We start from the raw sequence: 11,598 nt of genomic DNA on the forward strand, positions 1-11,598 counted from the left end.
GCTCGGGTGACCTCTCGCCGACCTCTGGCCCTCTTGGCCTCTCCTCCCAGCCCCAGCCCTTCCTCCCTGTCCACACGGCAGGCGCTGAGCCGAGCTGCTCCCAGCCCCACGGACAGCTTGCCCTGCAGAGCAGAGCAGGGACCGGATAAGACCATGTGCTTCCTTGCTGCACAGAGGTGGCCCCATCCCTTGTGTGTCTTTACAGCAGTCCCGTGATACATAACCACATGGCCTTATTTTGCTGGTTAGGAGACAAGCAGGAAAGGGTGTGGGTTGTCCTAAGACGCATTGCTGGTTGGTGAAGAAATGAACTGTCCTCACTGTCAGACTCTGGCCCGTGCCCTCCAGTTACACAGTGGCTCTTGGAGCATCTGAGCAGTGGAGTGGCTTGTGGCCTGCATTTGTGTTTTAGCCCCCTCTCCTATAGCCCTTGGCCACCCCCTGTCTACTTTCTGTCTTGGTGGCTTTACCTCTCCAAACAGTTCGTATAAATGGAATCACAGAGCCTGTGCCCTTCTGCCTGGCTTCTGCCTTTGCGCATCGTTTGCAAGGCTCATCCATGAGCCTGGGTTGGCGTGTGATTCCTCTGTGCGACTGAGTGGAGCCCAGGCCCGCGGATGAACCACTCCGTTGGTGGGCATTTGGGTCCTTCGTACATCATGGCTGTTGCAAACAGTGCTGCCATAAACAAACATGCAAGACTTGAAAAGCGGCCTTCAGTTCTTTGGGGTACATGCCTGGGACTAGATCCACGGGCTCTTAATGGTAATTCTGTGTGAACAGTTTTCCCAGTAGCTGCCCTGTTTCATGTTCCAACCAACAGTGCCTGAGGCTTTACCTCCCTGCCAGTGCTGTTTTCCTTGATTTTTTGTTAGCGCCATCCTAAGGAGTGAGAAGTGTTCTCTCATTGTGGTTTTGAGTTGTATTTTCCTGATGACCACGGGTGCCAAGCATCTTCGTGTACTGACAAGCCACATGTGGATCTTGGGAGAAACATCTTTTTGTCTTTCGCCCATTTTCCCACTGGGTGGTTTGGTTGCTATGTTTTATAGGTTCTGGATTTTATTTATTTATTTATTTATTTATTTATTATTTTTTTTTAAAGATTTTATTTATTTGTCAGAGAGAGAGAGGGAGCGAGAGCGAGCACAGGCAGACAGAGTGGCAGGCAGAGACAGAGGGAGAAGCAGGCTCCCTGCCGAGCAAGGAGCCCGATGTGGGACTTGATCCCAGGACGCTGGGATCATGACCTGAGCCGAAGGCAGCTGCTTAACCAACTGAGCCACCCAGGCGTCCCTAGGTTCTGGATTTTAGATGGATTGGGGGATTTTAATCTTCCCACAGGTAACTCCCATGCGTGCCAAGACCAAAATCTGTGGGGGTGGATTATAGTGACGTCAGACCCGCCTCGGGTCCTGGCTGTCCCTGGGTTTGCGCCTTAGCCGCCGAGCCCGAGCGGCCTGTGGCCCTCACCTGGAGGCTATTTGGTGGAAGGTTATGGCTGGGCCCGATGGCGGGAGAACTTGCCAAGCAGAACCCGTGAGGGAATGTTGACAGCGTTTGGTGATGAGAAATTAAACTTCCCCCACCTAATGGTGCCTGGAAAGGTTTAAGCCTCTGAAATGACCCCCGTCTGCAGCTTGTGCTGTGCGGGACTGAGGTGAAAGTGACCCCGGCTTATTGAGCACCAGGCCAGGTGGGTCTTGCACCACATTTCTCATCCAGCCTCCCCAAGAGGCAGTGCCCGGGGCCATCTGCTGGTGGAGACCCAGACTCCAACGGGAAATGCTTTCCCATGTAAGCTGCCACGCCCAGCCTTGGAAGCTCCCGGAGAATCCACACCTGAGGTGGGAGCCCACTGGCTGGGGCGGAGCCCCCTGCCACCCCCAGAGAAGAGGAAGCCTGGCCCGTGCACACACATCCCCACTGCTGCCTTGTGCTGCCCTGGCCTGAAGTTCTGCAAGAGGGGCCTCCCCACCCAGCTGCTGCCTTTGGAGAGAACCATCTCTGATGCTTACTGGTCTTGAAGCAGCCGCAAGCCACATCAGCCCCCTGCCCTGCCCCTACCACGTGCACCAGGCCCTGTGCCCCCCACAGCACCGCACCCCATCAGGCCCTAGCTCTTGGGACAGCAGGAGACCCTGCTGCCCTGTGGGGGTGAACTCACAGCCCCCTCTCCTTCCGAGGCCTGCTGCAGCCCACAACAGCTGCTGTTCAGACTGTGGGATCAGGGAGCCCAAGTTCCCTGAACTAGACCACCAGGGCGGCGCGGTCCCCCCTGGGGATATCACTGCTGTCCACTGGCTGTCCCTCTGAGGGACAGATGTGTGCACCCATCCCTGCCTGACACCACTGTCATTCTGCTTGGGAGGTGGTGCCCCGGGCCCATGCGGAGAGGGCCCAAGAGCGCTTTCCCCAGACCATTACCGTGCTGTCTGGGCTTGGTCCACTGCGGCCTTCCCGGCTTTCTCCCTGCGTCGAGTACCACCAAACTGTAATGGTGCTGGATGGTGGTTATTCTTTTTTTATTATCCTTATTTTTCTGACTCCAAAAGTGTACTTCTGGTAAATGCCAGTGCGTGAACCACAGGTGATGGACCAGGTTGAAGGCCCTCGTTTTAGGGAGAGTAGGACCAAGCTGGAGCAAAGCCATTCCAGCCCCACCCCAGCCCCTGGACCCCGCACGGTCAGCTACCCAAATTCCTGTCTGAAGGGGAAGGGCTATTCGCCACCAAAACTCAGGCAGTGCTTTCCTTGCCCGCCTCAGATGCCAGCTCGGGCAACCAGTGGTCCTCGCCAAAGTGACAGTTTTCCCCTCTGCTGCCCCACCCTGGCCCTGCACTCCAGGGAGGTGTGGCGAGCTGCAGACAGCAGGCACAGCTCAGAGGAGTGTGCCTCAATTTCCACTATCTGCTCAAAGTCGTCAAGTCTGCAGAAAGGGGGTTGGGAGCCGGCAGGGGTGGGGGTGGACGGGCTGCCTCCACACCGCCCTGGGCTCCTGCCTCTCAGTTGCACCTGCTGTCCCCTTCCTGCCCGCCTGGGGCTCCAGGCTCATTTTCTGGCCTGTTGACCGAAGTCCTTTCAGAATGCAGTTTGGCTCCTTCAGGGTCTGGACACTGAATACTTTCCACTCCCAGGAATGTCTGTGCCATAGTTTGTGTGCACAGAGACTTTTGTTTTTTTTTTTTTTTTAAGGTTTTATTTATTTGACAGAGATCACAAGTAGGCAGAGAGAGAGGGAAGCAGTCTCACCGCCAAGCAGAAAGCCTGATGTGGGGCTCGATCCCAGGACCCTGAGATTATGACCCGAGCCGAAGGCAGAGGCTTAACCCACTGAGCCACCCAGGCGCCCCAGGGTGTGTTGGGTTTTTTTGTTTTTTTTTTTTTTTTTGGTGTGTTGGTTTAAGTACAGTTTTCCCCTCTTATCTTTGGGGGATATGTCCCAAGACTCCCAGTGGATGCCTAAAAGCGCATAGTACCGAACCCTATATACACTGTTGGACTATGTCTTTTCCTGTACTTACATATGAATGAGAAAGTTTAATGTCTAAATAAGGCACAGTAAGAAAGTCACAATACCTAATAATAAAACCATAACAATATATTGTAATAAAACGTTCGTGAACGTGGGCTCTCCCTCTACCAACTACCGTATCATACGGTATCCACTCCTCGTTGGGACGTGAGATGGCGCAGTGCCTGTGGGATGATGGCAAACTGATCGCGTGGTGCCCCAGCGTGAGGCGTTGCTATGGACACGATACATGGGGAGGATCAGCTCTTCCTGGTCTGCAGTTGGCCATGCAAAACTGAGACAGCGGATAAGGGAAGCTGCAGGTTGGCGGACAGCCATTGGAGCAAAGATCGGAGCAGCCAGGCAGGCCAGCTCTGGGGAATGAACGGTAACCCCACTTGAGAGATTATCCTACAGCTAGGAAGAGAAGGGCCTACAAGGGGTGTACAGAAAGGAAACGTTTTCTACATGGTAAATTTTATTCCAGAGTTAGGGTAGAAGAGCGAGTGGTGGCGTATTTCATATTAGTAAGTTTCTGTTTGCCATGGGGGGCTTGTCTTTTATCTGTACTGGTGATGCCTTCATTCTGAGCAGGGGTCATCTCTGCTGTACCCTAGCTTTGGGTCCCTTGGTAAAGCTACACCGAGGACATGGATAGCCTTTGTATGCCACCGCGGCCAGAGTCTAAGTATTAAGACATTTACACCATGTGCTGAGACCATGGTGACTTGGAGTCGTCCTTGCATTAAAGGGGCAAAGGAAAGGGCAAAGGACCGAACAGCTGCTCTGGGCACCAAATGGGACAGCCCAGCACACAAGGCCCCAAAAAGCCCCTAGCAAAATAATGATGTTTCCAGTTTTCCAGCTAGAAACCAAAGTCCCAGACATTATTAACCTTAGGGAGGTGATGTAACTGCAAGCGCCTCCTTTCTCTCCCTTTTTAATTCATCCTGATTTTTTCTTACTGGAATGGTGGTCTGAGAACTTCAAAGCCACCTGAAGCACGAGGCCCCCACAGAGGGGACCGCGTGTTGGGGTACGATCATCAAAGAAGTGGGGGTCTGGGCCCAGCTGGCTCCCAGACTGCTGCCCCTGGCCATGCCCTACCAGCTCTTCGCCGGGGTCCTGGGGAACACGGCCTTGGTCAGACACAGGCCTGGCACCAGCGCCCCTTGCCACGCTCAGGCTTTGTGACGCTCGTCAGTGGGGGAGGCAGCAGGGGCCCACAGTCGGGTTCAGGGGTGTTTTCCTTTGGGCCAGACACTGAGCTAACACTGCATACCAGTCTTTATGCCACACAGCTGCCTGAGAAGTTGGTATTACACAATCCCCCATTTTCTGACAAGAATACCGCCTGGGGGTTCAGTGGGTTAAGCATCTGCCTTCGGCTCGGGTCATGATCCCAGGGTCCTGGGATCGAGCCCCGCATCAGGCTCTCTGCTCAGCAGGGAGTCTGCTTCCCCCTCTCTGCCTGCCTTTCTGCCTCCTTGTGATCTTTCTGTCAAATAAATAAAATCTTAAAATAAAAGAATACCAAGGCCCACCTCTGCCCTCAGCTCAGGTCATGATCCCAAGGTCCTGGGATGGAGGCCCGCATCGGGCTCTGCTCAGTGGGGAGCCTGTTTCCCTCTCTCTCTCTCTCTCTGCCTGCCTCTCTGCCTATTTGTGATCTCTGTCTGTCAAATAAATAAATAAAATCTTAAAAATAATAATAAAATTTTAAAAATAAACCTTCACTTCTCCAGGCTGGTCCCAAGACCTGTGACTGAGCTTCCAGAACTCCAAAGAGCTGTGTATAAGAGCCCAGCCCCAATCACACAGATATAGGAAGTTTTCCTTTTATTCTTACTCACATTCTTTGAGGCATAGCTTTGCTTCAGCAAGAAGGATACCAAAGCCAGAAAGGACACCTGGGAGGCAAGGCAGAACTCCCCCGCCCCCATGCCAGGCTTTAGTGAGAACTCAGCAGGAAGCAGTTCATGGTGGCACTGTGGAGGCCAGGCTTGCCCCAGTGGCCTCTCTGGGTGGGGAGGGCGGAGCATGGCCTCTGCTCCCTGGCTGTGGGGCATCCTTGGTTCCAGGCAAGGTGGGCAGCACAGGGAACCTCTGCTCCCTCCATCCCCCCAGGGGCCTCTGCTTCCCAAAGAGCAACAGCCCAGGTGGAGAGAAAAGGGCCTTCCCCAGAGGCACGAGGTGGGCAGCACGTCAGACTGAGTCCTGCTCCAGGCTAGAGGGAACAGCGCGACAAGCCACCTGGACACGCAGGTGGCATCAGGAGACACAGCCTTCAAATCCGCCCCAGAGCTGCAATCCGGTGGGGGGACAGGGTAGCAGGTGACTCCGGCCCCTGGCAGATGAAACAAACACACAGTCTTTAGCATCCAGCACCGGAAGCCTCGAGATGCCTGGAGCTGGCACCCGAGGAAAGCACTAACTCACCCTCTGGGCAGAAAACGGAGCTGCCTTTATCCCCTGCTTAGGACAGCAGAAGCCGTGTTCTGTCCATGCGTTCACTGCTGGTGACGAAGGACCAGGCCCAAGGTCCTGGGGCAGCCCGAGGGCTGACGGGACATGTGTGCGTGGCCGGTGCTGCGGGCTGCCTCTGGGGACAGCCAGCTGAGCTCTCAGGGACTGAGAGGTGGGGGGCTCCCGTGACCGCTGCCCACGTGCATGCTAATCCCATGGGCTCACAGAACGCACCCTCTTTCACTCTGGCTAAAGCAGGAGGGAAAGTGCTCTCCAAAGGCCGGGAGGGGAGGTGCTCCCCGCTCACCCGCGTCGGAACGCCTGCCAGCCGCCCCGTCCCCACCCAGCTAGAGCAGCCACTCGGGGGCCTGCAGGCCGCTGTACAGCGCGAATCCCAGGTCGTCGATCTCCTCTGCTCGCAGGCTGCCGAAGAGGTTCACGCCAGGGTTGAAGTGGCAGGGCAGGCTGGCCCGCGCCAGGCTGTCGATGAGTGCCTCCAGGGCCTGCAGGAAGCGCTCCCCCAAGGCCGCCTCGGCCCAGTCTGCCTCGGCCTCCCCCAAGCGCAGCACCACCTGGCTCAGGTGGCACCGGTCCAGCCGCCCCAGGGCCGGGTGGCCGCGGCAGACCCCGCACAGCAGCCGCAGCAGCCGCCGGCGGGTCCCGGCGTCGCGGTCATCCAGGGCCCGCAGCCTGGCAGCCTCTGCAGGATACCAGTCCTGCAGCCACAGGTTCCCAGCCAGCCCCTCCAGGGGCCAGGCCAGAAGGAAGGGATCTTCGGTGGCAGCAGCAGGGACCGCCAGCAGCACAGTGACCGTGAGCTCCAGGCGCTCGTGCTGCACCTCGAGCAGCAGCTCCTCCGAGGCCACGCTGGGCCGGATCAGGCACCCGAGGAGGCCGCCGATGGCCGGCCAGTTGACGGAGGAGGCCAGGGCCTTGCGGAGCAGCTCCAGCAGGACGCGGGAAGAGAGGTAGCCGCCCACCAGGAAGCGGTCCCAGGGGCTGCTCCCGCGGGGACGGAACTCCAGCTGAGTCCTGCGCACAGCCCAGCAGCGAGGGTCCCTGGCCACAGTGTCCAGCCCAGGCACCAGGCTCCACAAGCCCTCCTCGAGCACCACGGGAACCAGCAGACACACACGGTCGGCCGCCCCTGCCTGCAGCCCATCATAGAGCGGCCCACTGGGCACCAGCGCCCCGAAGGGCAGTTCCGGGAACTTGTTCCTCAAGTAAGCCTGCAGCTCAAGGGCAATGTCGCCGGCCAGCTGTTTGGCCAGAGCGACGTGGGCCGCTGGGATGGTCACGTGGTCCCGCTCGAATGCCAGCAGCTTCTCCTGGAACGTCAGGCACAGCGGTGCTGGGGAGCTAAGCGGAGGCGACATCTGAGGACGGGTGTCTGTGGGCCCCTCTGCAGAACGAAGGGGTCGGGGACCACGTTAGCAGACCCCATCAGGAGCCAAGAGAGCTCTACCCATGTCTCAGTGGCAGGAGACTTGGCACAACCCCGGAGCTTAGGAGGGTAGAGAAAACCAGTCACTGTAAAACATGCCAAGAGGCCACAGTTCTGGCGGAGCAGGGACTTGTCCAGGTCACAGTCAGTCAATACAGAACCTGGGTTCCATCTCCCAAATGGGACTACCAGAGGGGGATCCACCCAGTCCGGAGGGGAAGGGGTGCCACTCACGTGGGGCAGCCGGCGATGGGGCAGGGAGTGCCACGGGCTGGCTGAGAGCAGCAGGTGGGCTCCGGGCCTGCTGACGTGGTGTGGCCTTGAGAAGGCTCAGTTCCTTCCAGCTCTCCTCTAGGCATGTGCTGTCTCCCTTGGCATCGTCCTCATCTCGAGGGCTGGTGGCCCTGTCAATTAGCTGCAGGCAGAGTGATACAGAGCAGAGCCTCTGAGGTCTGGGTAGTCATGCCAAAGCCAGGGCCAATGTCAAGCAGGTTGTTGGGGTGGAGAAGCAGGTGTGCACCCTAGGCAGTCCCCACCACTGGTGGCAGCCCAGCCCTGCTGTCCTCCTCTGGGAGCCCCAGGGGTACATGGCTCAGCCCAGCCTTACCCGCTTCACAGCCAGGGTAGCAATCCCCAGCACAGCAGCCCCGCCCACGCCCAGCACCAGGCGGGCATTAGCCAGGAGGAAGTCCACGGTGCCGCCCAGCACCTCGTCACGCTGCTTCCCCCGTTTCTGGGAGAACTCTGCCATGGTCCGTCTGCCTGTAAGAGAGCCCAGGCGCAGAGACAGCTCTGGAGGGAGGCGGCCCGGATGGCCAGCAGGACAGACCCCATCATCCTGGGGCTGCCATGGGTAGAGCCCGTGAAGGGCGCTCCTGGGAATTTCTCAGAAGGGGGTTCTTAGGAGATGGGGAGCTGCCCAAGCTCCCTCCCCCAAACCTGTGAACAGGTCACTCACACCCTAGATAGGGGAGCTCCTATAGAAAGGCCCCGAGACTTGGGGCAGTTCAGAAAAGGAGACCCAGCTTCTCCATCCCACCCTCAGGGACCCCTGACATCACCTAAGATTGCGAGGTGAGTCTTATCGTTGCTAACTGCATTTTAGAGACCCGGACCCATGACTGCAAAGCGTCCTGACTCTGGCCCACTCCCGGATTTCAATCAGTCTCAGGGCCTGCAGCTAGCTCTGCCAGGCGGCTTCATCCTGCTTCCTAACCAGGGCTGGCATAGGCAGGAGGAAACCAAGGCCTGGAGAAGACACAACCTAGGGGTCCCAGACAGCCTGCTCTGGAGGGCCCCTCAGGCCTTTGAGGGGACTTCAGTGATGCTCAGGGGGCCACAATCTCCCCTCCAAATCTCCCTCTGGGGGCTACCCAAAGGGTCGAAAGCAATCGACCCAAAGGATAGGGTGGGTGAGGGGGCCCAAGCTGCCCAGGAAGGTACATGCCAGTCAAGGCTGAAAGCCTGGCTATGGGGGCAGCAAGTTATTTAACTCTAAAGACCCCAACGAGACACCTAGCTGGCTCAGTAGGGAGCACGTGTGACTTTGGATCTGATCTCCAGGTCATGAGTTCCAGCCCCACGTTCAGCATAGAGATTATTTTAAAATAAATAAATAATAAAGGACACTTCCCCCTTCCCCCCCAACAGAGAACTGGCCCAGCACCTCTGGACAGGGGACTCTCTGGGCACCTAAGGTTTGGGACAATAGCAGGGGCAGTGCGGGTGGGAAAGCAGCTGTCCTCAGAGGCTGGAAGCCCAAGCAACAGACAAGGGCGGATGAGAGCCCGAAGCTGTTTTTTCACCTGCAAAATGGCACAGCTGTGGTGAAAAAGGGTTTACGAGTGGGAAGCCCAGACTGTAAAGTTGGGCAGTGCGGGGAGCTTGAGAAGTGGAGACAGATATCTTTCCCAGGCAGAGGCCACCAGCTACAGCCTCAGGTTCCGCCCTCCGGCCTTGAGAGCTGGGGGGAGGGGGTGTCCGAGGTGCAAACTCAGGGAAAGTCAGATACCAGGCAGAGCTGTCTGTCTGCGGATGCCTGAGCAGAGGACCCTGGGCTCAGACCAGCTCAGGCACCAAGGACTTGTGCTCTGTCTGCTCCGCTGTGGGTGCCTAGGGTTCCATTGTCAGGTGCCGAGATGCCTAGAGCAGTTGAAGCCTGAATCATCGCCGGACTCAGCCCCAACCCCCGCCCCCAATTTGCCCAGACTAAAAATAGGACAGGAGGGCTCTGGGGCCTGGGTTGGTCAAAGGCTAGGGGGGTGGTGCGGGTGACCCACCAAGGCCCAGCAGCCACTTTTAATTTCCTCATCGCTGATCAATACTGCAAGACGAACCAAGAATCCACTTGCAAACTGTAAAGCGCTTTAATTACCTTCTGCCTAAACCGGACTCAGCCCAACCCCTGGCGGGGTCGCGCAGGGCCCAAACCGAAGCCTTCCAACTCGGGGAAGGGCGAGAGGGCACGGGTGGTTAAAAATAACCCCACTCAGCGCCCTGAGATGCCTCCCGTCCTTCCCCTCCTCCGCCACACCTGCTGCCCGGGGCCGGGGCTGCGCAGGCCGCGCAGCAACCCCTGGTGGGCCCGTGATGGCCCGGTTCACGGAGAGAGCACCCAGGTCCCGAGGAACGCGGTGATGTGCCCAAGACGTGAAGGGGCAGGCTAGACATTCGAAATCGAGCCTGGGTCCCAAAGCCCTTCCCTCCTTCCCCGGCCTCGACTGCTGGGCCCCGGCGGAGACCACGCCCCCGACCTGCGTCCGACGCACGCTCCAAGTCCGGACCTGGGTAACCAGGGCAGCCCAGCCACACTCCGGCTGTACGTGCGTCGCGGCGTCAGCACAGCGACCGGAGGACACAGCGGCTGTGCTTGGGCCCCCGAGCCCAGACCCGCCAGGGAATGGAACTCGGAGGACCCGGGAACCCAAAACCGAGGCCCCGCGGGTGGCCGCTGACCCCCGACGCACGCAGACAAGCTCCAATCGGAGCGCCCGAGGCCCCGCCCACGTTCCAAAATACTGAGCGGATTAACCAATGATGAGCCGGCCACGCCCCCTCGCCGACAAACAGGGTTCCTCGAGGGCGGGACTCTCGGACACACTCTAGGTTTAAAGGCGCAGAGAGGAATTCGGGACTAGATAGAAGGCGGTGTGGGGGCGGTGACTCGAGTTCAGAATGAGTGGGTCCCTAGGGCCCGTTGTGAAGGTACGTGTGCTGCGTGTGAGGCAGCGGTATAGAGAAAGCAGTCTGGGCTTACGTTGCTTCCGGGGCGAGGCAAACAGATGATACCTGGCCCGAAGGCCCACTTGCCTGGCCCTTTCAGTCACCCTGAGTGTGCCGTGGGGGCTTTGTCATTTTATGTTTTGGCCAGTCATGCACACAGCGCGACGCAGAAGGCTACCCCTGTCGCCTGCTCCATGTACCCGTGTACGGGCCACTTTTCCATTCTGGCCTCAGTTTTCTTTCCTGTGAAATGGGTATCACAGGCCTCCTCCTCCCCTACGAAGGATGATTGTGCTTGTAACCTGGGGCTCACTCATTTATTTATTGGGGACTACCATGTGCCGGCTGGTGGAGGATCGAGGAAATAGAGAGGGGGTGAGTGTTGACTTTAAGCAGAAATAGTAACATGCCACTTATTGAGTGACTGCTGTATGCCACGACCTACACCTGCGTTTGTTTCCGGCCACAACCTCAGGAAGCATTTCACACAGGAGGGAACAGGCCAGGAGCCGACCTGGGGTTTGCCCAGAGCCCTAGGACCCAAGGACCGAGGCATCCTGCTACCACTGGTCGCCATGCAGGTCCCAGTGAGGGGATAGAGACTCCCGGATCCGTGCGCCCCCAGGCCTGGGCCCATAATCTCTCCAAACGCCGTGGCCAGCTGCTGCAGCGGCCCGGGGGACAGTGCTTGGACCTGCAGGGTCTGATACTCTGCCCCTCCCCCATAGGTCGCTGGAACTTAGCCTAGGAAAGCTGCGGGAGCACAGAGGGAGCCCGGACTTTTCGAGCCCCCTGCCCCCCGGCCAGCGAATAGACAGACGGGGACACTGACGCCCAAGGAGGCCCAAAGCCCCCCGCGGGCCCGGTGCTTCCCCCCAGCGCGCGGGTGCGCGGGCTGGCTAGGGGCGCGGCCCGGGCTCCGCCTGCCGGGCGGGCCCGGACGGAGGCGGGT

At 58.5% G+C, this 11,598-nt stretch overlaps 1 protein-coding gene across 5 annotated transcripts; it reads right to left on the reverse strand.

Moving 5' to 3' along the window:
• Positions 1-5,336: 5,336 nt before the first annotated feature.
• On the reverse strand, positions 5,337-10,407 carry MIEF2 (mitochondrial elongation factor 2). 5 transcript variants are annotated; one of them, XR_009347801.1, is made up of 5 exons: positions 10,178-10,406; positions 8,032-8,186; positions 7,659-7,839; positions 5,954-7,382; positions 5,337-5,861 (listed from the first exon to the last, which is right to left on the reverse strand). XR_009347801.1 is itself a non-coding variant. In XM_059147465.1 (5 exons), the coding sequence occupies exons 2-4, from the start codon at positions 8,173-8,175 to the stop codon at positions 6,328-6,330; spliced, it is 1,380 nt and encodes a 459-aa protein (XP_059003448.1). In that variant the 5' UTR covers positions 8,176-8,186; positions 10,178-10,406; the 3' UTR covers positions 5,337-5,861; positions 6,288-6,327. The 5 variants fall into 5 exon arrangements, 4 of the variants coding, with proteins under 4 accessions (XP_059003448.1, XP_059003449.1, XP_059003447.1 ...); XM_059147465.1 differs by having other exon boundaries at positions 6,288-7,382; XM_059147466.1 differs by having other exon boundaries at positions 5,337-7,382; positions 10,208-10,407.
• Between the last annotated feature and the right edge of the window lie 1,191 nt (positions 10,408-11,598).

Source organism: Mustela lutreola, chromosome 15, assembly GCF_030435805.1.
Source record: "Mustela lutreola isolate mMusLut2 chromosome 15, mMusLut2.pri, whole genome shotgun sequence".
Classification (NCBI taxonomy): domain Eukaryota; kingdom Metazoa; phylum Chordata; class Mammalia; order Carnivora; family Mustelidae; genus Mustela; species Mustela lutreola.